This window comes from Danio rerio, chromosome 2 (genome assembly GCF_049306965.1).
Source record: "Danio rerio strain Tuebingen ecotype United States chromosome 2, GRCz12tu, whole genome shotgun sequence".
Taxonomy (NCBI): Eukaryota; Metazoa; Chordata; class Actinopteri; order Cypriniformes; family Danionidae; genus Danio; species Danio rerio.
Window position 1 is genome coordinate 31,842,942 of NC_133177.1, and position 26,581 is coordinate 31,869,522.

General features: G+C 33.7%; 1 protein-coding gene across 1 annotated transcript in view; it reads left to right on the forward strand.

The window, feature by feature from the left end:
• The first annotated feature begins 2,063 nt into the window (after window positions 1–2,063).
• The window catches only part of cdh10a (cadherin 10, type 2a (T2-cadherin)), a 44,367-nt gene continuing 19,849 nt past the window's right edge, over window positions 2,064–26,581 (forward strand). Inside the window, 3 exon segments of the mRNA NM_001039633.1 lie at window positions 2,064–2,319; window positions 14,882–15,245; window positions 22,949–23,243. Coding sequence (NP_001034722.1) covers window positions 15,024–15,245; window positions 22,949–23,243 — 517 coding nt within the window. The 5' untranslated portion in view covers window positions 2,064–2,319; window positions 14,882–15,023.

Genomic DNA, 26,581 nt, shown 5'->3' on the forward strand with positions numbered 1-26,581 from the left:
GCTCAGAGAGAGTCAGAATCTATTGAATGCACTCTCATCTACAGCACTTATCCACGGCGACACTTATCCTCAAACTGCATGCTATACATACAATAGACAACTTGCATGTCAAATTTAAGCAATTCGGTTCTACAAAGACAGTAGAACGTGTAGATCTGCATCCTATATGTAGATGAAAATAAAAAAGATGCAAAGTTAAATACAATATTTTTTATGACCTTGATATTAGATAATATTTTCATAGTGGTTATGCTTGAAATGTACAGTACATATCTGATTCAGTTCTACATTAAATCATTGCACATATGTGCATAGTTGACTTTTACATTCATGCATTTGGCAGATGCTTTTATTAAAAGCAACTTATATTGCATTCAAGGTAAAATATTTTTTATCCATTAATGCATTCTTAGGGAATCACCTTATGTGCCACAGGCTTGAATGCTGAGATGTTCATCCTAAGCTCACTAAGGGCATTTATTGGATTAAAATGCTTGAAATGCATCACTTAAATTTATGAAACAGAAACATTTTTTTTCAGATTCCTTAATAGAAAGCTCAAAAGAACACAATTTACCTAATATAGGAATGTTTAATGTTTTATGTTTAATGTTTAATGTTTTAACTATAAACTTGAAAGTATGCAGAATTTATGCAATTTTTATATATAATTTAAAAAATGAATGTTGGAGGAATATCACAAAAAATGTCAACAATATTTTTTTCAATATTTAAAAAGAATTTATTACCTCTATATTGCCTACCTAGAAAATAATTAATACTATTACAACTGCTACTACTACAACCACTACTACTACTAACTACTACTAATAATACTAATAAAAACAATATATAATAATAATAATCATCATAGAAATTATAATAAAATAATAATAATAATAAACTGTATTATAACACAAAACAGTAAAACTGTCATATTTTAATGCATAAAATAATAGTAATATTTTGATAATTTGTAATGTTTGTAATTTCCCTAAAGGCATTAACCTTTTACTACACTTTTTGTAAGCAGAGATAAAATTAAAGTATATTAAATAAATCTTGAATGTAGAGTTTGCAAATTGTATGCAATTTGGTTATGCTAAAAAAATAAATAAATGTTGGAGAAATATCACAAAAAAGTCGTTTTATATATTTTTTCTATATTTAAAAATGATTTTTAACTCTATATTACATGCTTATAAAACTACTACAACTTCTACTACAACCACTAATAATAATAATAATAATAATAATAATAATAATAATAATAATAATAATAATAAACTGTATGGGGCGACGCAGGGGCGCAGTAGGTAGAGCTGTCGCCTAACAGCAAGAAGGTCGCTGGTTCGATCCTCGGCTCAGTTGGCGTTTCTGTGTGGAGTTTGCATGTTCTCCCTGCGTTCGCGTGGGTTTCCTCCGGGTGCTCCGGTTTCCCCCACAGTCTAAAGACATGCGGTACAGGTGAATTGGGTAGGCTAAATTGTCTGTAGTGTATGAGTAATTTAATTATTAAAATAATAGTAACAGTAATTACTTTTAAAAAATAGTGCAGTTTAAGCAGGAAGGTTATGAGAATATTTGTAATTTCCCTAAAGGCATTAACCTTCCTGCTTAAACTGCACTATTTTTAAAAGAGATAAAATTAATGTATATTAAATAAATAAACAAACAAACAAATAAATAAATAAATAAATAAATGAATAAATAAATATAAACTATATAATTATATTTGTGCTTATGTTAGTAATAAAAATAAATGCAAATGACTGCAAAAGTGTTGTTTTGCCCCTGCAAAAACAATGTTAGGCTGATTTTAGGACTTCCTGCTCTTTACTAATATTTTAGTCCAAGATTTTAATTCTTGAAAGTCATCATGCCTGCTGTGTTAAACCCAATGTCCTCATTTCAATGCCCTGGTCTGTAGCCAGCGCTGCTCTCCCTCTCTCCCTCCCCCAGTCAACTCCATCCCCAATCACAATCTTATGAATGGCAGCCAATCAGAGCCTGCTCCCCTCTGCAAACTGCATCCTTGTCCAGCAGAGCAAGAAAGAAAGGATAGAGCTGGGGAGAGTGAGAGAGAGAGAGAAGGCTTTATGTGTGCGTGTCTCTGTGAGAGAGAGAGAGAAAGAGAGAGAGAGAGAGCAAGAGAGAGAAAGAGAGAGAGAGAAAGAGAGAGAGAGGCAGCTGGAGTCTCACACAACTGTAGTCAGTCTTGGAATCCGAGCGCTGCCAAGAGGCGAACACTGAAGCCAGCGCTGCACTTCCATGAGGATGACATGCTCTCAGAAGAGCACAGGACGCTGATTTGTTAAGGTAAGAGCTTTACGCTTCTTACTCTTCAGATAACGGCAACTAATCTACAGTAAATAGCATGGGAAATGCATGCTGGACTAGTTTGAAATTGTCTGAAACAGTCGAAACTCACATCCGAAGCTAAATACTTTTGGATGCTTTCATCTCCATGCACGGAATTTGTATTTTTTTTTTCTTTCCTCCTCAAAGCCCCCCCACCCCCATGGTATCAACCTCAACAACCTCATCACGGATAGGATTTTTTAATGTAATAGACTGGAATGGCTTTTCGACCCTCTGTCATAATGCCACTGACTTGTCAGATCATATAATCTGACATGGAATGCCAGTCATCTGCTATTTCTTTTTGGACTTTTCTATACATCTGTCTGTCTGACTGTCTGTCTATCTATCTACAGAACAGACAGAAATAAGTAATATATGCATGATTCTGCATTACTGAAGTTTGCTATAATTAATTGGACTATAAAAGCACAAGAAAGATAAATTGTTCTTAATACTATTATTATTATTGTTGTTATTTATTTATTAATAACAAATGTAAATAATAATTTAAATGTATTTATAAAGTATTTATTTATTTATTACATTTTTGCAGTATATATATATATATATATATATATATATATATATATATATATATATATATATATATATACACACACACACACACACACATACATACATACATACATACATACATACATTTAAAGTATAATACTGCTAAAACAAGTCATATATCATGAATAAATAATTAGAGAAAGAAAAAAAATAGTCACATGTAATGAATATATTTGTTTAAAAAAGATGACATTCTTCAAACTAAGCTATCTCTAGATAAACTTTGCCACCCACAGGAGTCATGACTGCAGCTGAAGTTTCCAATATCCTCCCTCGATCCCTCTGCGTTTAATCGCCCCGTCGCTTTTTTCAAGGAGGTGTGCACACGTGTTTAGAGGTCTGCGCGCGCGTTTGATCCTTGACATAAAACATATCACAGACAACGAAGGGAAATTGCTTTCATGCACCACTGTCTCTGTTTGTGATCCTTAACCCGAGGTTTTAGCTAAAGCGGTGCAGATTCTGAAGCATGTTGGCAAAGCTCTAACACTAAACCTGCATAAACATCGCTGTCTTTGATGGTGTTCATGTAGGATGGATAGAGCATGTTCAGCTTTTCATTTTAATTGTGTTTGTACCACTCGCCACTTTGAAAATCAAATGCAGTGAACGATCTCCAGTTAGGACTGCTTCTTGTCTGTGCGCACATCTAAAAGCGCCTTTAATATTGACCATTTTTAGCTCAGTTTTGATCAGATTTTCCTTCTGAGCTCAAGCCAATACATGCAGACTGTGATTTATACATCTGACGTGAGCACATAATGGCATGACTGTTTCGCACAAATTAAAGCGCACACTTCCTCTGAGCCACTGTCACATGTATAATTGCCTTTCAACACAGAGATAAATCATGAGATAAAGCCCCACATGCTTCCTTTCTCTCTCTCTCTCTCTCTCTCTCTCTCTCTCTCTCCTGATATCATCTCTCTCGATTTCTTTCTCCTCGAAATGCGAGGCAATTTGCTTCATTACGAGGTGAAAGATCTGACCAATGTATTTCTTTTCTAAAAGCTACTGTACTGTAATATCACGTACACCGCGACCTAAGGAAGTGACCTATGAAATGCATTTTAGGGGGTCAAGGACTGTTCGTCTAGCAGGAGTGCCATCTCTAGTATCAGCGCCTGTGTACCTCGCAGCCTTCCCTTCCTCTTTGCCCTTCTCTGACAACACACATAATTTTTTTAATCAGACAAGACCTCCGTGGGCTCCATCCGAAGCTCACTTTTGAATTCATTAGATCCTCAGAGCCACACGGAATCAGAGAAAAGTGTTCTGTCTAATAACTCGGCCTGTAAATGATTGCCTTGAGTCTGTGAACCTGGCAGAATCAAAGCCGGTCCTCCAGGCAGGCAATCAACATGGTGCATATCTGATCTGTACCAAAGTTTCAAAACAAAGAAGACAGGGCATTAATATTGCAAGGGAGAGGCCAGCTGTGGGAGCCGTCCAGCATGAGGGATGGAGTGATGGGGAGATTCATGCAGGGAACGGAGGAGAGAAAAAGGTCTTGGGCTCCCCCAAGTGGTAACTGTTGCATCTGTGGCAGCTTGTTGTTGGCGTGAGAGTCTTCGGTGGAGAAGATGTAAATGTTTCTGCTTAAACAGGTGGAGCAATCTACGAGATTTAGGCTGCCTTGCGTAAGGCAAGGACAGTCATGGGCATAGAGATTTGCATTGGATTTGCATATGCGCCGGAATACGGGAGAAATGAGTTAAAAACAAGGTATTTTGTGTCAGTGGGGAGCGCAGATTCAGCTCCATGATACAAGGACTTTAGCGCACTTGACTCTGAGCTGCGGGCATTAATGCTAATTCTCTAATTAATAGGTGATATACGGCACGTCCCGAGAGTGTATCTAATGCCCATCTCTCGCTTTCCCCGGCCAAATCACTGACCACTTATACCTTAAAATTCATGAGATGTCAAAGGCTGCTTATTATGCGGCGCACATCTAGGATTAATATTCTAATAAGGTTCATGGAAAGAGTTTAAATTATAACGGCTGCATTTAATCATAATAATAATCAAAGTGGAGAACATGTTACAAAACAGAGATGCTTTTTATGCCAGCCGGGGGGTACGTTTGGAAATTAACAAGGAAATGCACAGCACTTTATTAGATGATTTTAAGCAGTCAAAAAGATGTTTGCACAACCACATCGGTACTGTTATCATGCCGAATGATGAAGGGGATGTGTAAATTTACACACTTTCAGTAGCAAAACTTGAGAGCTTGTAAATCTGAATGTGAGAGCTTGCTATGTTAATATTTGTATTTGTTAGTTGAAATGTACACTCACAGCTCTGATGTGAAAGCTTAATCTCTTGATTTGCACACACAAACAATAATCAAAACACAAGTGTTTTGAATTTGAAGATATGAATGTGTCAAATGTCATTCAAAAACAAAATGACAGACACAATTATTTTTATTTTTTATGCTTTAGCTTTTTTATCAGTTGTGCTGTACAACCACAAGTTGGCACAAACAACCTCTGAGGTCTGACAATATTAGTTCAAGTTTTGACTTTTCCAGCTGCAAAACACACTTGTGCATGAAAAGGTGGAGCCATTATATTGGCCAATGCTTATCAATAGGGGAATTACCAACCTAAGTCACATATGACGTCACACGGGTTTCACTTGCGCAAATCAGTTGCAAAAAAAGGCTGCCATCAGAAAACTGAATGGAGTGACTAATTAAAAATGCTTGATTCTGCAGTTCTCAATTTATATCAGCTAAGTTCACGCTATGCTGAATCGTTCACATTACTTGTATTTGATTGCAGTAATCATTTCAGCAAAAACAGTTTAAATATGGTTAATGAAACTGCCGACACTAAACACTGAACAAATCTGAGTTCACACATCCTGCTGTACAGGTGCAGTTCGCTGTCAGAATGCAGTTGTTTTGCTTGTTGATGATTACCCAGGCCTTGTACAGTTCCATCTTCCTTCCTTGTCTTTGGCAAGGCAGACCCTCGGTTTTTAGCACTACAAAGTTTTGAATCTGGTAATCATGGAACATTATTTCTTGCACATGACGACACAGAACTAAATTGTTTAACTTTAACTTCTCTCTTGTAAAATCACTTGCAGTTTCATTAAGATATTTTGGGCTTGGTCATTTCATCTTATCCAACATCCATTGGGGGTGTGTTATCGCAAATGGACCTGTCAGACGAACGCAGCTCACTTTGACGTTAATTTTGCCGAATAACTGTGCTTATCACAGTGCTGGGTGACAAGCTGTTATAATACGCTGAAAGCATTATGTAAATAATATATATAATATGTAATTAATATAACTTATACAACAGCAAACTCTGTACCGCATTGGATGTCATTCGCTCACTCTGCAACCTCGATGCACACACATCCTGAATGTTTACAAACCGGAAATTAGCCTAATGACTAACTTAGCGCACCATAGAAATATTGTAAGAATATGTATTCACTTAGATTTTTTTTTTTTTTGTCTTTAAATTTCATTAACTTTACAATATTTTTCTGTAATTAATTCCTTATTATCATTTTATTTATTATTTATGAATAAGCGGGAAAGTAATTTTGCTGGTTGGAGCCAAAAAGTGACATCACTAATGTACACATCGCAGCTGGCATCGTTTTGGTGGTTTCTCACCTGGTAGCCCTACAGCGTTTATTGTCCCGCACGTGGTACTGCAAAATTGCCCTCCACTTCACACATCTTTGCTTTAATTGTTGTTAACCACAAAAAAAAAAATGCAGTTTGATCCATCCCACTGCACTGTGTACTTTATTTTTAACAAATATGCAAAATACACCTCTTTTAATCTCAGTCTTGTAGGATTGGTAGTGTTATCTGGACGGCTAAGTTAGTTGAAATGACAAAGACGTAAAAACAACAGATGCTTTAAGAAAAGGCTTGCTACAGCTAGATTTATAACATCAATCAACACAGAATATACTTACAGGGTATTGCTCTCGATGACAAGAAGTCCAAATATTAAAGTCGAAGTTCCCAAACGTTAGGACAATGTTGAAATGCCACGTTGCCACGCCATGCGTCGTCTCTCTCGAATATTCTTCCGCTACCATCATTTACCAATAGGTGGCGATTGGATTATACAGATTATAAAGTACACTTTATATTGCTGTTTATTATCATTTAACTGTGTTTTATTTTCAAATCTATTCAAATGTATTTGTTGTCTATTAAAATCATGACCAAATTTTAAAAATATATATTTCCACAGTTTTAAAAAAGTAAAATATCAATGTAAAACATATTTAATAAAGTTTTGCTAAGTCACGTGCTGACTGGAGTTGTTCATTGGTCAGACTTTAGCCAATAAAATGGCCTTCATCTCTTCCTCAGCCCCCTGTTTTCTCACACATTTGCATTTATAGTGCACCTGAGTTTTGCAAAACCAACTCACTGCCAGATCTAAAGAGGCTGCGAGTGCCAACTTACAGTTTGTGTAAAACTGAAACTAAAAACTATGGTAAATGTATAGCACACAAGTGTGTCAAAATTTTGTTTATGTGAATAACATTTGACAAATTCATAATTATTAATCTGCAACTTCACATTCAAAATATGGGTTATTGCAAATCGAAAGAATCAGCTTTTTACATTTGCGCTGTATGTGTAAAATTCAACATCTACCATAAATATAAATATGACAAGTTATCACAATCAGGTTTGAAATATCTCAAGTTTTGCTACTGATTTACCTTTGTGTTATGGAAGGTATTTTAGTGAAAATTCCTGTTCTATTGATGACAAATAGGTTGATCTGAAATGATTGTGTCCAAAGACAAAGGAAGCTGAATGTAAGGAATGTTTTTCGAGAAATTAGAGGTCAGTGGCGAAGAGTGCGCTCTGTAATACTGGATTCTTGGTCACTACAGGAATTCAATGGTCTGATATTTTCTAACAGAGTTTAACAGTTTGTTCCGAAAAATAAAAATGCCATTCATTTTCAATATAATGGAATTGTTTTAAACAATACCCTGTATATCTTTAAAGACAGACCTATTGTGAGTTACAAGGTTGTTTATCGGTATATGCTTTTGTTGATGCCTGCATTATTGTTGTTATTCACCTTGGTTTAGGGCATTTTTTTTTTTTTTGTATTTTTTATATGAAATAGAAAAACAGTGTTATGCTTCCAGACATCTTTATATTCAACAGAATACCAATATTTTAACTTGGTATTTTATAAAACCAAAATACAACCAAATACCAAATACAAAAATCCAGAGAAACGCAGAATGAACATATACAACTGAAAAAAAAGATTCATTCATGTTTTACAAATGAACTATGTGTACTAGCTAAAAATGAAAAGGGAAAAAATCTAGATGAAGACTTTATTTGGCTCAAGTAGGCCTACAGAAGTCCTAGGACTGTTGTACTGTGGCACACAGCATCATCTTTGTGAAAGCTTTTGAATAATATAAGATAAATCATCAAAATACACTATATATTTACTGTGCATTTATTTATTTTTTTTTCATTCATGGTGCAGTGCTCAGCATAATTAAGTACACCCCATTTTAAAAAGGAATATTTGTATCCATTTCTCAGTGAATATAGGTGATGTGTTTTGGTGCATTTAAACAAAACAGATTTATTAAACAGATATATTTATAAAAATAATATTTTAGTCACTAAACAAATTGAGAAAGGGCAAGAAAATACAATTAAATTCACGCAAATTATTGCGAAAAAAATACAATCTACAAAATTCTAACTAAATGTTCAAATTTTTTAGCTTCTCTTAATTTTTCTCTTAATTTAAAATTTTGTATTTAATATTTTTTATAACATAAATTTGAATGTACTAGTTTTGGGACCGTTATCTTATTTTGTTAGATGAGCTCCAGATTTGGCTTCAGTACTGACTAATCTAGTATAAAGTTAAAGTCAGAATTATTAGCCCCCCTGTTTATTTTTTCCCCCAATTTCTGTTTAACGTAGAGAAAAAAAATTCAACACATTTCTACAAAATAGTTTTAATAACTCATTTTTTAATAAGTGATTTATTTTATGCCATGATGACAGTAAATAATATTTGACTAGATAATTTTTAAGACCCTTTTATGCAGCTTAAACTGACAATTAAAGAATTATCTAGGTTAATTAGGTTAACTAGGCAGGTAATAAGTAGTTAAGTTATTTTATAACGATGGTTTGTTCTGTAGACAATTGAAAAAATACATATATTTTTAAATGGGCTAACAATTTTGAACTTAAAATGTTTTTTTTTTTTTCTAAACAAAAAATGCTTTTATTCAAGCCAAAGTAAACCAAATAAGACTTTCTCCAGAAGTACAAATATTATCAGACATACTGTGAAAATTTCCTTGCTCTGGTAAACATCCTTTTGGAAATATTAAAAAAAAAAAAAAAAAAAAAAAATCAAAGGGGGGCTAATTCTGATTTCAACTGCATATGCACAAATATAATAGTGTACAGCTTCCTATTAAAAAATATGAATTTAAAAGATGAGGGGTGTACTTACATATGCTGAGCATTGTACATAGCTATGTAACTTGGCAGCTAATCGCGAGCCTGCTGATCAGACTGAGCGCTAATGTGTTTTCTAACAGCAGTTTATAAATTGAATAGTGGCGTTAAACATCTCCCGGAACAGGCATTCAAACATTTAAGGGCATTAAAACTCTGTTTGCTACATTTAAGGGGATGCTCGTGAAAAAATCCTCTCTAAAAGGTGAAAAGGAGGTGAGTAATGTTTCACTTAGTCCCAGTTAATTGAATGTATCGCACATCGGCTGTCATGCTTAAACACTCAGGCTGAAAGCTCAGGAATAAACACAGCACCCGGCCACTCTGCCAACAGCAATCACTATTTGAGGCAGCGAGCAAGAGCTTTTAGGTCGTGTGACCAGCATTTGAATCCGACCCTAGTCATTCTGTGACATATAATCAAGGTCTGCTATTGATCCCCTTTACGTACGTTGATTTCTCTCAGCTCCAATGTAGCTATAACACCCTTACTATAGTACTGCCTCTGGAAATCGATCTGGATGTGGAACGTATTAAGAGGACAAGGGAATAAGAAAATGACATTGGAATAAGAATCAATTTGCGAATAAGGGTTGTCTCTTCATTCACTTGCAGACTTTAATCATTGTTTGTGACTGCAGGAAAAATCCACATGGGATGTGAATGTTATCTCGATCAATATTGATGCCGAGGGTCTTAACTGAATAACAGTTAGAGGTTGTGCTAGAAATAATTGGTCCCCGTCACTGTGACAGACTAGTTTGTCAAATTTCCATAATGGATTTTTTCGCCACATTAGTCTAATTATCATTTTCCAGCTAATCATGCATGTGTATTTTAATAAAATATATATTTTTAATAATTATAAATTTCAAAAGCAGCTAGGATTATATTGATTGCTTCATTCAAAAAAATCAGCCCAAAACAGATGATTATTTTATAAACAAAGCAAAAGACTTTTAATCAAATTAATTGTTTAAAAACAAATGATTGGCAGGACTTTAGTTTATCCCATATTACTTAACTACACACACAGCATAACTGCAACCCATTTTGAAAATTGAATACTGTTATACATTTCACAGAAAATTTCTAAAATATTTTTTTGTGCATGTAACCCTTGTGTTTTGTTTAAATGTGCTACCCTTTTGTTATGTTGGTGGCATTTTTGCCCTATTAACTTATATTATAAGCACATTTTTGATTGCAAAGCCTTGACACCACACTGTAAAAAAATTACCTTAAATTCACAGTAAATTACTGTCTAATAATTGCATTACTTTCACAGTAAAATACTGTGTGTAAATTCACAACAAATTGCTTTGTTGTAGTTCACAGCAATTTTACTGTGATTTTGTTGCATTAAATTACTGTGAAATTATACAGCCATTTATTGTAACTTCCCAGTAAATAGTAAAGTTCATTACTGTGATTTCACAGTATTTTCTTGTAGAATTAACCATATTTTACTGTGAAGCAGGCTTTCCTCGGCTAGTCATTTTGACTTTTACCCTGACTTTAAAATCATTTTGGGTGTTTAACAGTGTTTGGTTTTATGAAGTAATTAATTTTGTTCAAGTTTATTAAGTTTTTGGCTAAGCACAGAGTTATGTTCATCACAATCATTTTATGTTCCCATGTTGACCTTCTAAAATTAAATAAAGGTGCAGTGCACTCAAACCTGAAAATTTACTATGGCATTCAGGTCACTTCAAAACAGGATGATTTTCTTTCAAGTTATTTGTGAAGATGTAACCAAATTTTTTTTGGGGCTGCAATAACAGTCTGTTATTTATTAATATAAAAAGTGCCAATACTAGCATAAAAGGTCATTTGTATTAATGTCTATGTTGAATGAAATAAAAAGAGTTTGATTCCCTATAACCAACATGTAAAGATATACCTTTTTTACAGTAATTTGCTGTAATCATGCTAATTGATTTCTTTTACAATAGAATTCTGAATACAACACATTACTGTGAAGTTACAGTTAAACCCTGTAAAGTGATATTACTGTCATTTACTGTGAAAAATTACAGTAACATGTTGTGAAAATCTGGAATTGTGCAAATAATCACATTTTTATTGTTAATGTTTTTTCCTGATTTTTTTTTTTTTTTTATACTGTTGATCATCAGTTGGCACCAATAAGCCTTTAGACAGGCCTGTTTCTAGATTTTATGTGGAGTTTTATGGAGTGTAACAACAAATGATAGAAGGCATGCATAAATACCCTTACTACGTTCTAAGAGCTGAGGTGTTTGTTTAGATTTTCTCACCTTAATATGTATAAGTGTGCTAAGGTCTCTGTCACACTCTTACACACTTACACATGCACACAAATAATCAAGAAATGCCAATAGATAGTCTATGGGGCAAAAACAGCAACTACCATAATGAAAAGTTAGTAAATTGGTAATAGATTCAATCTAGAATGAAGTCAATGCATTTTGGACTATTTATTTATTTATTTATTTATTTATTTATTTATTTATTTATATTACTGTATAATGTCGGCTTGAGTAATTAAAATGTCAAGTATTATCATAGCAGATAAACGTACTAACCTCAACCCACAAAAAAAGTGTGTATTTTAATTTGACATTGGTCCATTCCTATTCTGATTTTCTGAACATACTGTATGCTCAGTATAGCTTCTGCAGCATCCTGATAGATATTATCACTCTGTTTGTCATGATCAGATCTATAACTTTATATATTTTCTTCTAAACTCTGAACTGAACCCATGAAGTGCTTGAGTTAACCAGTGAATTCTGCTGTGGGGCAGGATTTGCGCTTAACTGGTTTCAGGAAAATCCTGTATTGTGCATTAGTGCCACTAAATTAAGCTTTGAGATAATGTAATCTAGCATATAATTTATTTACGACTTACAATCTAGACAAAAACATAGGCAGCAAAGGTTAGGCACGATTTAGATTATTATAAAAATTCTAAATAAAAATTTGAAGACATTTGAATGTTAAATACAAATAAACAGAAACTGTACACAGCTAAACATGTTTATTCAGATGATTAGTTATAAAAGTTTAACTCAAAAAATAAAAAAGATATACATCCTAATAATTATATTCTTGTAAGAATTGTATTTGCATTAATGGTTTGTTATTTTTATTTTCAAATATTATTTTGCCAATGTGTGAACAGCTTCTTTTGAAATTGTAATAAAAAGGCCTCCCCTGAAACTTCCAAGACTTTCTGAATGCCTGTAGACTGATTTTTTTGTGAAGATCTCAGGACATGATTGTCAAGAAAATCAAAAGCAGCCTTCTTTCTTTTTTATTACACATGAACCAAATGTTTGTAGTGTTCAGGATCATACTGAAAAAAATTATTAAATTAAAGATTCTGTCATGCAAAGATAAGAGAATATTTTGTACCATAAGTCTAACAAAACCAGAATTTTTTTTTTTCTGCTATATAACCTAAAATATATTTAGCAATCAAACTATCATAACAGTGGAATTTGAATGATCTTATTTGTTGATACTAAGCCAGTAAATTGCAGAGCTTGTGCAAACATCATTCATCATCATCAAATCATACCTGATCTGATCCCTTCCTAACTACTGTTTTCTCAGCACTGTAATTTTGTTTCTTTTGTTATTGATAAAAAGCCACAAGTGTATATTTACATATAAAGAGTTCAGATGCAAAAAACCTCTAAGTGCTGCCAGAAATTTCCATCAAAAATGAACATTATTTTCAGCCTCCTTTGTTTATGTTGAGTTATTTCACTTTAACGTCCAGAAATAGGACTTATTCTTTGCCATTAAAAATTATATTTCTGAACCTACACACATGAGCCTGATAAAATTTTTTATTTTAGAGGACAGTTTATGATGGCATTTAGAGGTTTTTACATCTAAACTCTTTATATATTCATCTAAACATGGCTTTCAGCAATAGGGGCAGCAAGGAATGTTCATTCACAGCATGTAACATAAAATCTATTTTAAAATTATTTTTAATTCTTCTCAATGTTAAATCCTTTCTTTATTAGTATTCAAAATGCTAAATTGCTTTTATCCTATTATGTGTTAAGTGATGTGTCTTTTTGGAGTTCGTTTAGAGAAAAAGTTCAACTAAAAATTAAACTTTTATCATCATTTCCTCCCCCTTGATTGGTTCCAAAGCAGTAAGAGTGTTTTTGTTCTGTCGAACACGAAAGAAGATATTTTGAAAAATGTTGGAAACCTGAATGCTTATACAGTATATATACCGTTGAAGTGAGAATTATTAGACCCCCTGAATTACTGGCCCGTTTATTTTTTTTCCCGATTTCTGTTTAACAGAGAGAAGTTTTTTCAACACATTTCTAAACATAATAGCTTTAATAACTCTTTTCTAATAACTGATTTATGTTATTTTGCCATGATGACAGTAAATAATATTTTATTAGATATTTTTCAAGACACGTCTATACAGCTTAAGTCACATTTATCTACCACAGGCATTAGGATAAACCTGTAAAAAAAATACTTTTTTTAAAGGTACTTCATGAAATGTTGCCATATGGCAACAACATCCAACAGTGGATCTAACTTCGAAATTTCAATTTTGAAACTTTCCTCATAATTTATATAAATATATATATATATATATATATATATATATATATATATATATATATATATATATATATATATATATATATATATATATACAGACTTTTTTTTATTATTAAAAACTGCTTTTATTCTAGCCAAAATAAAACAAATAAGACTTTTTCCAGAAGAAAAAATATTATCAGACATACTGTGAAAATTTATTTGCTCTGTTAAACATCAATTGGGAAGTATAAAAAAAGAAAAAAGAAAAAAATCGGGGTTAATAATTCTGACTTCAACTGTATATTCACAAATAAAATGGTTACAGGTTTCCAACATTCAAAATATCATATGTTGTCTACAACAGATTATTAATAATAATAGACTGACTTGGAAAACTGTAAAAACTGGCAGAATTGTATCTCTTAATGTTCACAAGAGGTTCTAAATTCTACATATCAAATTAATTATCTATATGCATTCTCTTAATGGTATTTATCAACCATCAAAGGCTTTATAATGCAGTAATTACTGAAAATCCACGGGTAAAACTCCAGCAATCCATAACAACAATCTGCCCTGATCATAACACAGACCTGCCTCAGTATTCCACCTTAACTGTGTTTACCGATGCAGGCGCTTCTGTTAATTGTAAGGGCATGTTATATGCAAGGTTTTGTGTGAGGCTACATGTTTGATCTTCTGTGAACAGAATAGTGCACGAAGGCCCAGTGGGATATATTCCACAAACAACAAAGAGATTACACTGTAAGAAACGAGTGTTGCATCTTGACAAGGGCTGCAGTGACCTCCAACACACTGTAACTTTTTCCCTTTGATTAATTTTTACAGGGAATCAAAGGAGGATCAAAGGCGATTCTACAATGTCAGGGTTGCTGATGTTGCCATCTACATCGCTTTCAATTCAGCGCTGCCTCGCCTTCTTAGCTTATTCATAAGGAGTCGCTGTCATCGTGACGATCGATTGGCTGCAATGATAATGAATCACTTCCTCTGGCTGCTTCCACTGGTCTTTCCGCACCTGAGCTCCCCAGTCATACTGCTAGAGAGGAATGATGGGAATCTCTTTCACAACTGGAGCTATCAGATGAAAGGAGATAAAATGGTGCTGCACAGATCCAAAAGGGACTGGATGTGGAGGCAGTTCTTCCTGTCGGAGGAATACATGGGAAATAACAATCAGTATGTCGGCAAGGTGAGCGTCCAAGATAACGCAGGCCCACAAGCCCCTATGTCAAGCAAAATAGTGTTTGGAGGAGATGCAAATGCCTGATTTTATTTATTTATTCATTTATGAATGGAGCAAGTAGCAATCCACACTCATACAGACTGGTTTTGCTGTTTTCATTTACATTTGTCAGGAAACAGACAGGTTTCAACACAAAGCCTTTCACTGTGTGTAGAGTAATTCAATCCTCTTTTTAAATCACCACTTATGTTGACGTCATCTTTACTTAGCGGATGTTCGATTATTACAAATATAGTAACAGTTTATAATAGCTGCATGCTATGAATCATTTATTAAGCATTAGCAAATAGTTCATCATTTGTTAAGCATTAAAGAAACACTCTACTTTTTATGGAAATATGCTCATTTTATAACTCATCTTGTTTTAACAGTTGAGTTTAACAAGTTTTGAATCCATTCAGCCGATCTCGGTATCTGGTGGGGACATTTTTAAGCATATCTTAGCATAAATCATTGAAACATATTAGACTACTATCGTCCATGGTAATAATTTCATAATCATTTATGATTTAATATTTAGTTATAATCTGAAAACCCTTTACTCATCGAGATAAGGCTTTATAAACGTGTTTTTGTGGAGGAACATTTTTTGAATCCACTGTAGCATTAGCGCTTTAACATGTTTTGGGTATGATTGTTTGTACATCTTCCACCAGCCAAGACTCCTTACTCGGCAAAATTTGCTCTTTTTGACTCTGTTATCATTTGTCTCGCATTTAAAGATATCGGTTTTGATGTTTAACAAATGATTTGATTACTTTCTCACAATGATTAATTTCATTTTAAACATTTTTCCACATTATATAAAAACATAAACACTTGTTTGGTGTCATAGAACACATTTTTACCTGCAGTTTTTCCCAAATCATTTGTAAAAAAAAAAAAAAAAAAAAAGCTTTGTTTGCATCGATCTGATAAATATCATCGTATCAAATACTTGATATATAATAAATAATATTATAAAATTACAATATACTCTGTTGTTTGTATAAAATCTAAAATCTTTTATTTTTCCAGATAGGCCTTAAAATTAAAAAGTTCAAAAATTAAAGTTCAAAATAAAGTTCAAAATGGCTTAAAATGGTTTAATTCATACATATTATACTGTATTTTCCTTAATCATTATAGCTTTTGTTTTATTGTTGTTTGTTTATATAATTGTTTATAAGGACTTTAAATAATTGTAAAATTGCAAATTTGTTGGTTGGATACATCAAATCATACTAAATAGGTTGTTTAAGTCTCTATGGGTGCAAGGCACTCTTCGCTGTACAAGCAGCTGATTTCCAGGCACTGCATTATGTCATTTCACTTGCTGCAGGCATGTACAACAGCAAAACTCCTTAATTATTACATATAGAATGAGCTGTACTATGCTACCATATAGTTCCTAGACATATCAGCCAAGAAAATAGCAACTTTACATTTTCCATTTTCTCAGTACATGATGCAACTAAGAGTCAAGCTTTAAATAGAAAAATGGTTTAAACTCTATGGTCATTTTAAAGCAAGATTTTAAAGTGTGAGGCTAATGGTCTAACCCGATTGCATGACTTATGCTAAGCTAAGCTAAAAGTGTCCCCTCCAGACCTGAAGATAAATTCAAATGGTTGAATAGATTCGAAGACAGTTCAACTGTTTAACTCTAGACGACTTGTAAAATGAGCCTATATTTCAAAATAAGTGGAGGGTTCCTTTAAAGTCAAATTGAAAAACCTAAGTCTTCAGTCATACCGTTTGAACTAAGCAATTTAAGTTTGCGAATCCAGAATGCCTCTTGGTTCAATAACTCAATAACTATAAAGTAAAGTTACCTCCTCTACGTGACCCACATACTTCCACTGTTCTTATACATTCTAGCTGCTTGATGTCTTAATCCATTCAAATATTGCTGTCAAAGAGTTTTTATCTACCATATACTAGATTCATGTTGATCCATTCATAATTACAGTTGAAATTTCAACACATTTATTTATTTCTTTGTACACCTTATTTGTTTTTTCGAGGGTTATACGGTTTGACATTGCATTTAAACACGATGCTGAGTGCTAGGCACTTCGACTAACTTGATGTCATCATCAAAGAACATAAAGTAACGCAAATATGCATTACGCACTCGCTGAGGCATGAATATTCACAGAGGTAGAGAAAGACAGAAAGCGAACGAGAGTGGGAGAGAGTCATTTTGAGACAGAATACTTTGTAGCAGGGTTTAGTTTTTTACCGTTCTCATTTCCAGGACAAAGTGGCTCCGCAGAGACCTGACAGGAATCAACAATTATGGGCTATTTCACTCACTCTTTTTCATTCCCCACCATTGACTTCCAACCCATCTGCAGTGACTGTGTGAAGGAAGGGACTGCAATTCATCAAGCCGCAGTTCGGAGGCATGCTATATTTATGCCACATTAAACATGAAAGAGGAGTCCATACTGACATTCAGCAGCGCATTCCCCTGTTATTAAAACACTGACTGTGTTGTAGACGCACAGAACTTGTGGGAAAATGTTTATTATGGTTAAAATGTTTTTCTATTTCTATTTTATATTTTTGTTTTGTTAAGCAAATATATCACATACTAATAGTGACAACCACAAAAGAATACATTTGCATTAACAAGATTGTTTTGTTTCTATAAGCCACTTTCACACAGTTATACCGGTAAAAGTGTTTCCAGAATGACTTAACTGGTAAATTAAAAAAAGCACTGTTCACACAAGCAAGGATGTTTCGGAATTTTTCCAGAAAAGACCGTTCACAAATCCATTCTAAAATACCAGTAAATTCTGACATCATTAACCAGAAATGACCTCTAAACAGCTGTGCTTGTATTTGTAAACACAGAAGGGGTCGGGCTTTTGTTGTTGGTTTCTTTTTTATTTAAAGTATTCATGAAGCTGCTTTGTCCCAGAGACATCCAAAGGCAGAACAACGAACCGCACAAAATGTTTACACATTTGAATACATTACAAATTCTGTGGATGGATAACAGTTGTAAACAAACGTATGGAATAACACTTTCGCATGTTGAGATGTACATATTGTGTGTGTGTGCTGGCGCTCACCAGAGAAGTGTATGATACGCATTTTATCAATAATTTTTATACAGTTGGCATTAAGTAGGAACATAAAAACGTTATCTGATTAACATCTAACACCTAAATGTGTCTGGAAACGTATTTAAAGGCTTTTATTTCCATAAACAGCAGAGATGCATCTGAATTTTCTGATTGGCGTAGACGTCTCACGTCAGTGGTTCTAAATGTAAATAGAAACTCTTTCCGGCAATTTTCCTTCTGCGTTCACACAGAGCAGCATTCCGGCAAATTACCGGTAATGTTACAACTTCTTTTTTTGGAAAATTGCCGCAATGAATTTACCAGTATTTTCAAAAAGGGCCTGTTCACACATGATGAATTACTGGCAACTTTCCGGAAAGGGCTGTATGTGTGAAAGGGGCTTAACCTTTAAACAATATCTTATAATACCCTACAAGTACAATGAACCTTTTTCATGATAAAGATATTCTTTTTAAGAGTATTTGCTCAGTGACATGCTGTGAAAAGGGAAAAAGCATATTGATAAAAAAATAATGGGAAAAAATACATAAATAAATAACACTTAAATCACAGTTCCTAATCACAGATTTCTTCAGAGTAATCCAGTAATAAAACAATACTAACAATGAGTATGTTTACATGGACACCAATAATTAAATTTTATTGCGATTAAGACAATACTCTAATTAAGAGTTAACCATGTAAATCGCAATTTTTGATTAATTTAATCAGATTAGGCTCATAATCAAACTATAGAGAAATCGAATTAAGACGTGTGGAGTATGCCGATTTTAGTTGCATTATTAAATTAAAATTAAAATACAAATTAAAAATTAAAAACCCAAAATTGCTTGAAACTCCAGAGGAAATAGGGATATAGCAGTGACACAGTGACATTAATCGAAGTATGTGCTTTTACATGTAAAACGGCATCATGAAAGTATAACACTCAAAAAGCAACTCATGTAAACATCTTAGTCGTATTATTCTGCTTATTAGATTAAATCAAATAATTTGATTATTGATGTCCATGTAAACGTAGTCATTTGTCTTTTTCTAATGAAATAAGATGTTAAAAATATGTAATTTAAAAATAATAAGTATAATTAATTATTTTTATATTTCTTTATTCTAAATAATTAGGAAATGTTTTTGGTACATTAAAAATTGCTGTTATGATGACCGTTCGACAAGCTAATCCAGAAAAAAAATAATGCTTGAAATGTCATTTTTAAAAAAATGCAGTATTTAAACCTCAAAGGAAAAGAAAACGAGTCGAATAAACACAAGAAAGTCCACCCCCACCAGAATGGCTACGAGCCTTATATCCGTAAGCCAAATGTCCCATTTCTAATTTTTAGCCAAATGAAGTTACTGCCTTTTGCCTTTGCAGGGCAGTATGGGTGAAGTGGACACTGTCTAGGGACCTTGTGATTAGAAAAACAACCCATGCTGGGCCCAATAAATAGCTTTATTTTTTAAAACATAACACTCTTTGATGCTTCCATGTCTTTCATTTGCCCTTTCGATCAGTTAATGTGAATGACATGCATGTTTGTTATCCTGTTGAGTGTGTTTGAGGGGTCAGCTGGTGATTTTTGTCTAAAAAAAAAAAAAACAGCCCTTAGTGTCCAGGATAAATGCATTAAATGCCCATGACTCTGACCAGATGCTGGACCTCCATCTACACTCATAAACACATGAAACACCTGCTTATTAGATTTTTTTAAAATTCATTGAAGCCTGTTGGAGCCCATATAGCCTCATCCCACTGGTTAAAATTTAATTAAGCATCAGACAGTGACAGTTGGACAGCTTTAGGGCAAATAAACTCATTTAAGGGAAACCGAATGACCCATCCAGTGGGATGTATCGGGGTAATTCTTCAATTAGGGGAACTTTTCTGTCCCCTACTAAGGCTTTAACAGGAACAATGACTACTGTGTGTCTCTTTTTAATGACTTTCACCTAACAGTTGTGTTGAATGTTGAAATAAAAATTTTTCATCTTAGGCATGTTCTTATACTTTGTATGTACTATGTTCTTGTAGTTTGCATACATTTTTTTTTTCTCAAATAAAATGTCATTGTTAATACAACAATGTGCAAGCAAAGGTGAATAATTCAAAGTATTGCTTTACTTATCTGTATACATTGTAAAAATATATATATATATATTTAAATTAGCAGTTTTCAATATTTAGCTTTTTCGTTTTTGTTTATTTATTTATATTTTTGAATTACATTATTGGAAATTTGTCTCTCCTCCAAAGACTTTGGATGTTAAAATACAAAAAAAAAAAAAAAAAAAAAAAAAAACTTTTGTTGACATTTCTAGTTTGATGTGGGTATTTTTTCTATTATTTTAATAATAATAATAATAATAATAATAAACATATTTTTTTATAAAGCAGCTATAAAACTAGCATTTCAAGGCACTTTACAAACATAAAATGTTTAGCGGTAGAAGATACAAGGAGTAATTCAAAAGTAATAATAAAAATAATTAAAAACACATATAATAATAATAATAATAATAATAATAATAATAATAATAATAATAATAGATCTAAAAATCATGTAAAAGTCAAATATAATAAAATAAAAGCTTCCCCTTAAATAGGTATGTTTTAAGGGACGATTTAAAAAAACTCAGGGATTCTGCATTCCGAAAATCAGAGGGCAAAGAGTTCGACAATGTAGGTGCCAATGAAGGTTTTAGCTGCGTTGACTGAGCAGTTAAAAGACTAGCATCAGATGAGCATAATGCACATCTAGAAGAGTATGGGATTAAAAGCTCAGATAAATATTGTAGTACTAGACCATTGTCTAGTTGTACGCAAGCATGAGGATTTTAAAATCAATTCGAAAACTGACTGGAAGCCAGTGAAGATTTTTCAAAATAGGGGTTACGTGCTTGCTTGAACTAGTCCTAGTCAGCTGTATTGTGTATGGTCCTATAGTGCCTAGTGGAATTTTGTACTAACTGTTCGTTCACACCAAAAGCGGCGAAAATGCCAAAGTACTAGACTAGAGAGGTTAAATGACATTTGTCCTAGGAGCACTGCACAAATGTGGCAGCGCTACTGACGAATGCTCAGGGTCTGTATGTGATATCTAGTGTATATATCTAGTATGAGTCGGACCAGACGTCCACCACTTAAAAGAAGTTCAGAGAATGCAGTCACTGTAAACTTTGGTTCTGACCACAGCTGTTCCCAAGTGTTTGATTATTGTGGTCACTGGATTTCCAATTGTTTATAATATTTTCTCACAGGAACATACATTTAAAAAGGTTATTAGTGAGTTGACTTTTTCCTAAAAAAGCAGGAATATCATACTAATCATAACATTACAAAACAGTATTTCTGCTTCAGAATATTTCAGACATAGACTCATATTAAATAAGCGGAGCAAAACCACACCACACGCAACACATTGATTTTCCATTATTAAATGAATTTGATCAACAACTTTTTCACGCTAGAAAACATGTTTTTTATGCAAGAATGTAACAGCCCTTTTAAATACAAAATCAATGTAGTGGATTTTAATGCTCTCGTCTGTTGACCAAAGGCGGACATCATTGTCACCTTTGGTGTGAACACACAGTAATTGTAACTTGTTTAGGGTAGCTTTTGGAACTCCAGCTAGCAAAGCATTACAATAGTCAATACAGGAAAATACAAAGGTGTTAATTCATTATTCAACAACTAAAAAGGGCAGCATGGGACAAAGTTTGGAAATGTTTCGCAGATAGTGTTTTTTTTTTCCAAACCTATATAATATTTATAATACAATACATTGTTTCAAACAATTAAAATATCAGTAAAAGCCGTTTTGCTAAACTGCATAGTTGAATTTTCAGCATCAAAAGTCAACAAAGCAGAAATCAAGTTCCCATAACGCAATTCCTAACCATAAATAAATGGAACAAATCTGAAAATTATGAAACATGTCTAATTTTATTTAACTGAAATTTGTCTTTTTTACAGTGAAGTCTGTTGTCATAACAGTGCAATATTAATGATCTGAGATTCATACAGTAAATAATGCTGGTGAATTGTAGAGCTTGACTCATATTGGCTAATCAGATGCTTTCTTAACTGCTGTTGTTTTCATTTTTTTAATCTCTTTATTGTGTAGAGCACTATTGATTTGGTTTCCAACAATAATCAATACAAGAGAACAGTGATTAAATCATGCAAATCACTCATGCTCTGAAAGCTTTTTTATATATATAAATGCAAATGGAAACGCAGTGGTAAAAAACAGACTAAAAGCTTCATTAGTATTTAATGGAACACATTCGGAATACTTCTACTTTTAAGAGTCTGTGGCTTTCATGAGTGTCTATTGTCCCTCGAGAGCTTTCCCTCCAAAAGATTCTTCTTCATGATTGAAAACAAGACTAGCCGAAGTCCACTGCTTAATAAAAGATGACAGCGTATCGTTTTAACATTTTGCTGAAGGAGCAACTTTATATCGCTCTGCTAGTGTATGATTGGAGTGTTTGATTTGAAAATATCCACACAGATTTGGCAAATATCGAGTGTGCGGTTAAAACTCAATCTGCTTTCTGCCCATGCAGCTTCGCTCAGACAAAGACCGAGGAGACGGCACTGCCAGATACGTTCTCTCTGGGGAAGGAGCAGGCACAGTTTTTCGTATCGATGAGAAGTCTGGGGATTTACATGCTACACAGAGACTGGACAGAGAGGAAAAGTCCTCTTACACACTGCAGGCCCAGGCTTTCAACAGGATCACGGGCCTCCCTTTGGAGCCTGCCACTGAATTCATTGTCAAGATACATGACATCAATGACAACGAGCCCAAATTTACCAGGGCTGTCTACGCTGCCAGTGTACCTGAAATGTCAGACGTCGGTGAGTAAATGAAAATTACTTTTTCTCCCCTTGTTGTTATTTGAAGTGCATTTGCTGTCAGGCTGGAATACTGCACCAGGGTGTGATATTGCTGTCACTGCAGTGTTTTTAAGGTCAAGGATGCCGCGGTGCTATTGGATTTTAGACGGGTTTTGTTTTTTTATCCTTCCTTTGACAAGTCACTTGAGCATGTACTGTTATGAGGAGGAGCATTTAGACAAAAATGAGCTGTGCTTATTAGGTTTTTTTTTTTTTTGCTTAATTTTAACACTTTGATGTCTTCACAGTATATAATTACTTTTGTTTTTTACTCTTTTTGGTATTGTTTTACTTACAGATTTTTTTTTTAAGTTGTCTATGCTTTTTAATTTAATTTAACTTAACTTAAGTAAATTTTATTTTATTTTATTTTATTTTATTTTATTTTATTTTATTTTATTTTATTTTATTTTATTTTATTTTATTTTATTTTATTTTATTTTATTTTATTTTATTTTATTCAGAGTGCCACTGAATGTAGATGATAGATCACCGGCCATGTTGATAGATCACCACATGCACATAATATACGCATGTTAAATAATTCATGTTTTCTTATTGTGAAATAAAAATTCACAAACTCTTTACAACAAATTAACCTAATCCGTGATTAAATTCTAATATTACAGGCCATTTTGTGACCAATTTGTTTTACCCAATACTTCGAATTGAAGGAGCTTATTAAGTGTGTACAAGCAGTAGCACCGCACCATTAAGTTTACCAATTTATTCTATGCCCACATGCAACAATTTTAATGTACAGCTAATGAAAATATATCAGATTTCATTTTTTGTAATTCTTGTTGTATAGTTGCACGGTTGTAACCAGCAGATGCTACATTTTAGCACAGTATTTTTATTTTTTTTCAACAGCACATTTAGTTATTTTTAAATGAAAATAAACACAGCACAGAGAATGTTTTCTCTCCAACTTAAAGGGGAAAACAAAGGTGTAAAAACAAGTTGGATATATAAAGTTACACTATTGTGCCGCAAAAAAATGTTTTTAACATTTGGTAGTTTTGCTTTTCTCCCATTTCCTCCCTTTACAAGTAGATCTTAAGTAGCTTAGTTTACTTTAGGTCTGTTTGCTCTGTAACGTTTACAGTCTTTGCTTTGTACATGCTGTTTGTCAATCACTTCAGAGTTTCTGCAGATGTGCAGTGAAGCAAACAATCAAATAGTCCAACAGTGGTGGTGTTTCAGGGTTGCCCACCCTTCCTGTTCGACAATTATTTTACAATTCTGATACTATTTTGGCTTTATTTTTATTTAATGTTTTACAAATTTGCAATATTGGCGAGGCAGTGGCGCATTAGGTAGGGCTGTCGCCTCACAGCAAGGTTGCTGAGTCGCTGTTTCGAACCTCGATGTTTCCCAGAGATGGGTTGCAACTGGAAGGGCATCCGCTGCGTAAAAACTTGCTGGATAAGTTGGCGGTTCATTCCGCTGTGGCGACCCCGGATTAATAAAGGGACTAAGCCGACAAGAAAATGAATGAATGAAATTTGCAATAATGGTAAATGGGTACAATGAGATTTTATTTAGGCCTGCCTTTGCTTGATGGTTATGTCTGGCCCTGCCTGCTGCGGAGGATCACTTGCTTTTTGTCAGTGACATACAGGTTTATGGATGGATGGATGGATGGATGGATGGATGGATGGATGGATGGATGGATGGATGGATGGATGGATGGATGGATGGATGGATGGATGGATGGATGGATGGATGGATGGATGGATGGATGGATGGATGGATGGATGGATGGATGGATGGATAGATAGATAGATAGATAGATAGATAGATAGATAGATAGATAGATAGATAGATAGATAGATAGATAGATAGATAGATAGATAGATAGATAGATAGATAGATAGATAGATATGTAGATATGTAGATATGTAGCCGTTTTCTAGGAATGCATATGTAATATTACAGTATGTGCTGCAGGTAGTCAAATGCAAATATATGTAAACAGTAAAAGTGCCCGCAAGGCACTGCATCTCTTGAGCCCTGATGTAGTGTCTGATGGAAGAGATTCTATTTGCTCATCTTATCACATTTTCTATTTACATCTAATTCCCATTCGCACATCATCTATCACCACTGTCTCACACAATCAGTGGCTCTGTGCTAGCAGTGACACGACACCATACATATTCACAGCGCATGAATATTCAGCGGATTCATGCTGCTTCTCAGTAATATCATAATAACCTCTGGTTATCCCGTTTCCAATCAAGTCAGTCCTCAAGCAGTGAAGCAGTCTGTTTGGTATCATCTCCCCAAAGAAAATCTAATGATGCTCTTCCTTCTCTGATATGGGCTCTCATGTTGAGCTGGAATCTAATATTAGGGACCGTACGTCTTATTTATGAAATTATTGCCCTCAATCAAGGGGCAAGTGTCATCACATTATGAAGCGCTCATTACCCTCTGACACACAACTCTAGGATAAAATCAACTTCTGTTTAAGTAATGGTGGTAAATCTAGATTAGAGGCAATATAGCCTTTGAACTATTATGAATGGTAATAATTCAGTTTTGAAAACAAAACAAACACCCGGCTGTTTTCTTTTCATGACTGTTCCCCTTGATAATAAATTTATTGAGAGCTTGTAAAGTTATTATATTATATTATATTATATTATATTATATTATATTATATTATATTGTTTTATATCCTATAAAAAATATGTGAGTGAAATCATTTTAATCTTTCTAATAAAGCAACTGTATATCTCAAGTGCTACTCAAAGGAATATTTTATTGCTCAGAGGTTTTCTTTCACAGTTCTGCAGACTCAGTTATGCTCTCAATTATGTTTGATTGAAATATTGACTTTGTCTCCGACATTTATTCTAAAATGCCTAAGGAGAAATAAATATTGGCATGCAGTGTGTAAATAAAGTTAATGGATTGCAAAGTTCTGAAAGGATTCTGAGATAAATGTGACATTTCACACCAGTTCACACTAATTCTGATTAGATTGTTGACTTTTTATGACATTGATGTTTTTGAGCGTTAGCATGATGTAGGAGACTTGGCGTGTTTTCAAACATTGTAGGTTTGGATTTTTTAAAGCAAAGTGTGGTGTGACTATGGTTGTCACGATACTGGAATTCGATACCAATCGGTATTGCAATTTTAAAAACGTCCATTTCCCATGAACATTTAAGTGATGTGGAGCACGTTCTTAAACAGCGCTGATTTGCTCAACAGAAATGACTGTGATTGGCTGTGAAGCTGATCAGTTCACTGACCTCTCTGCTATTTACTGCTTGTAACCACAGATA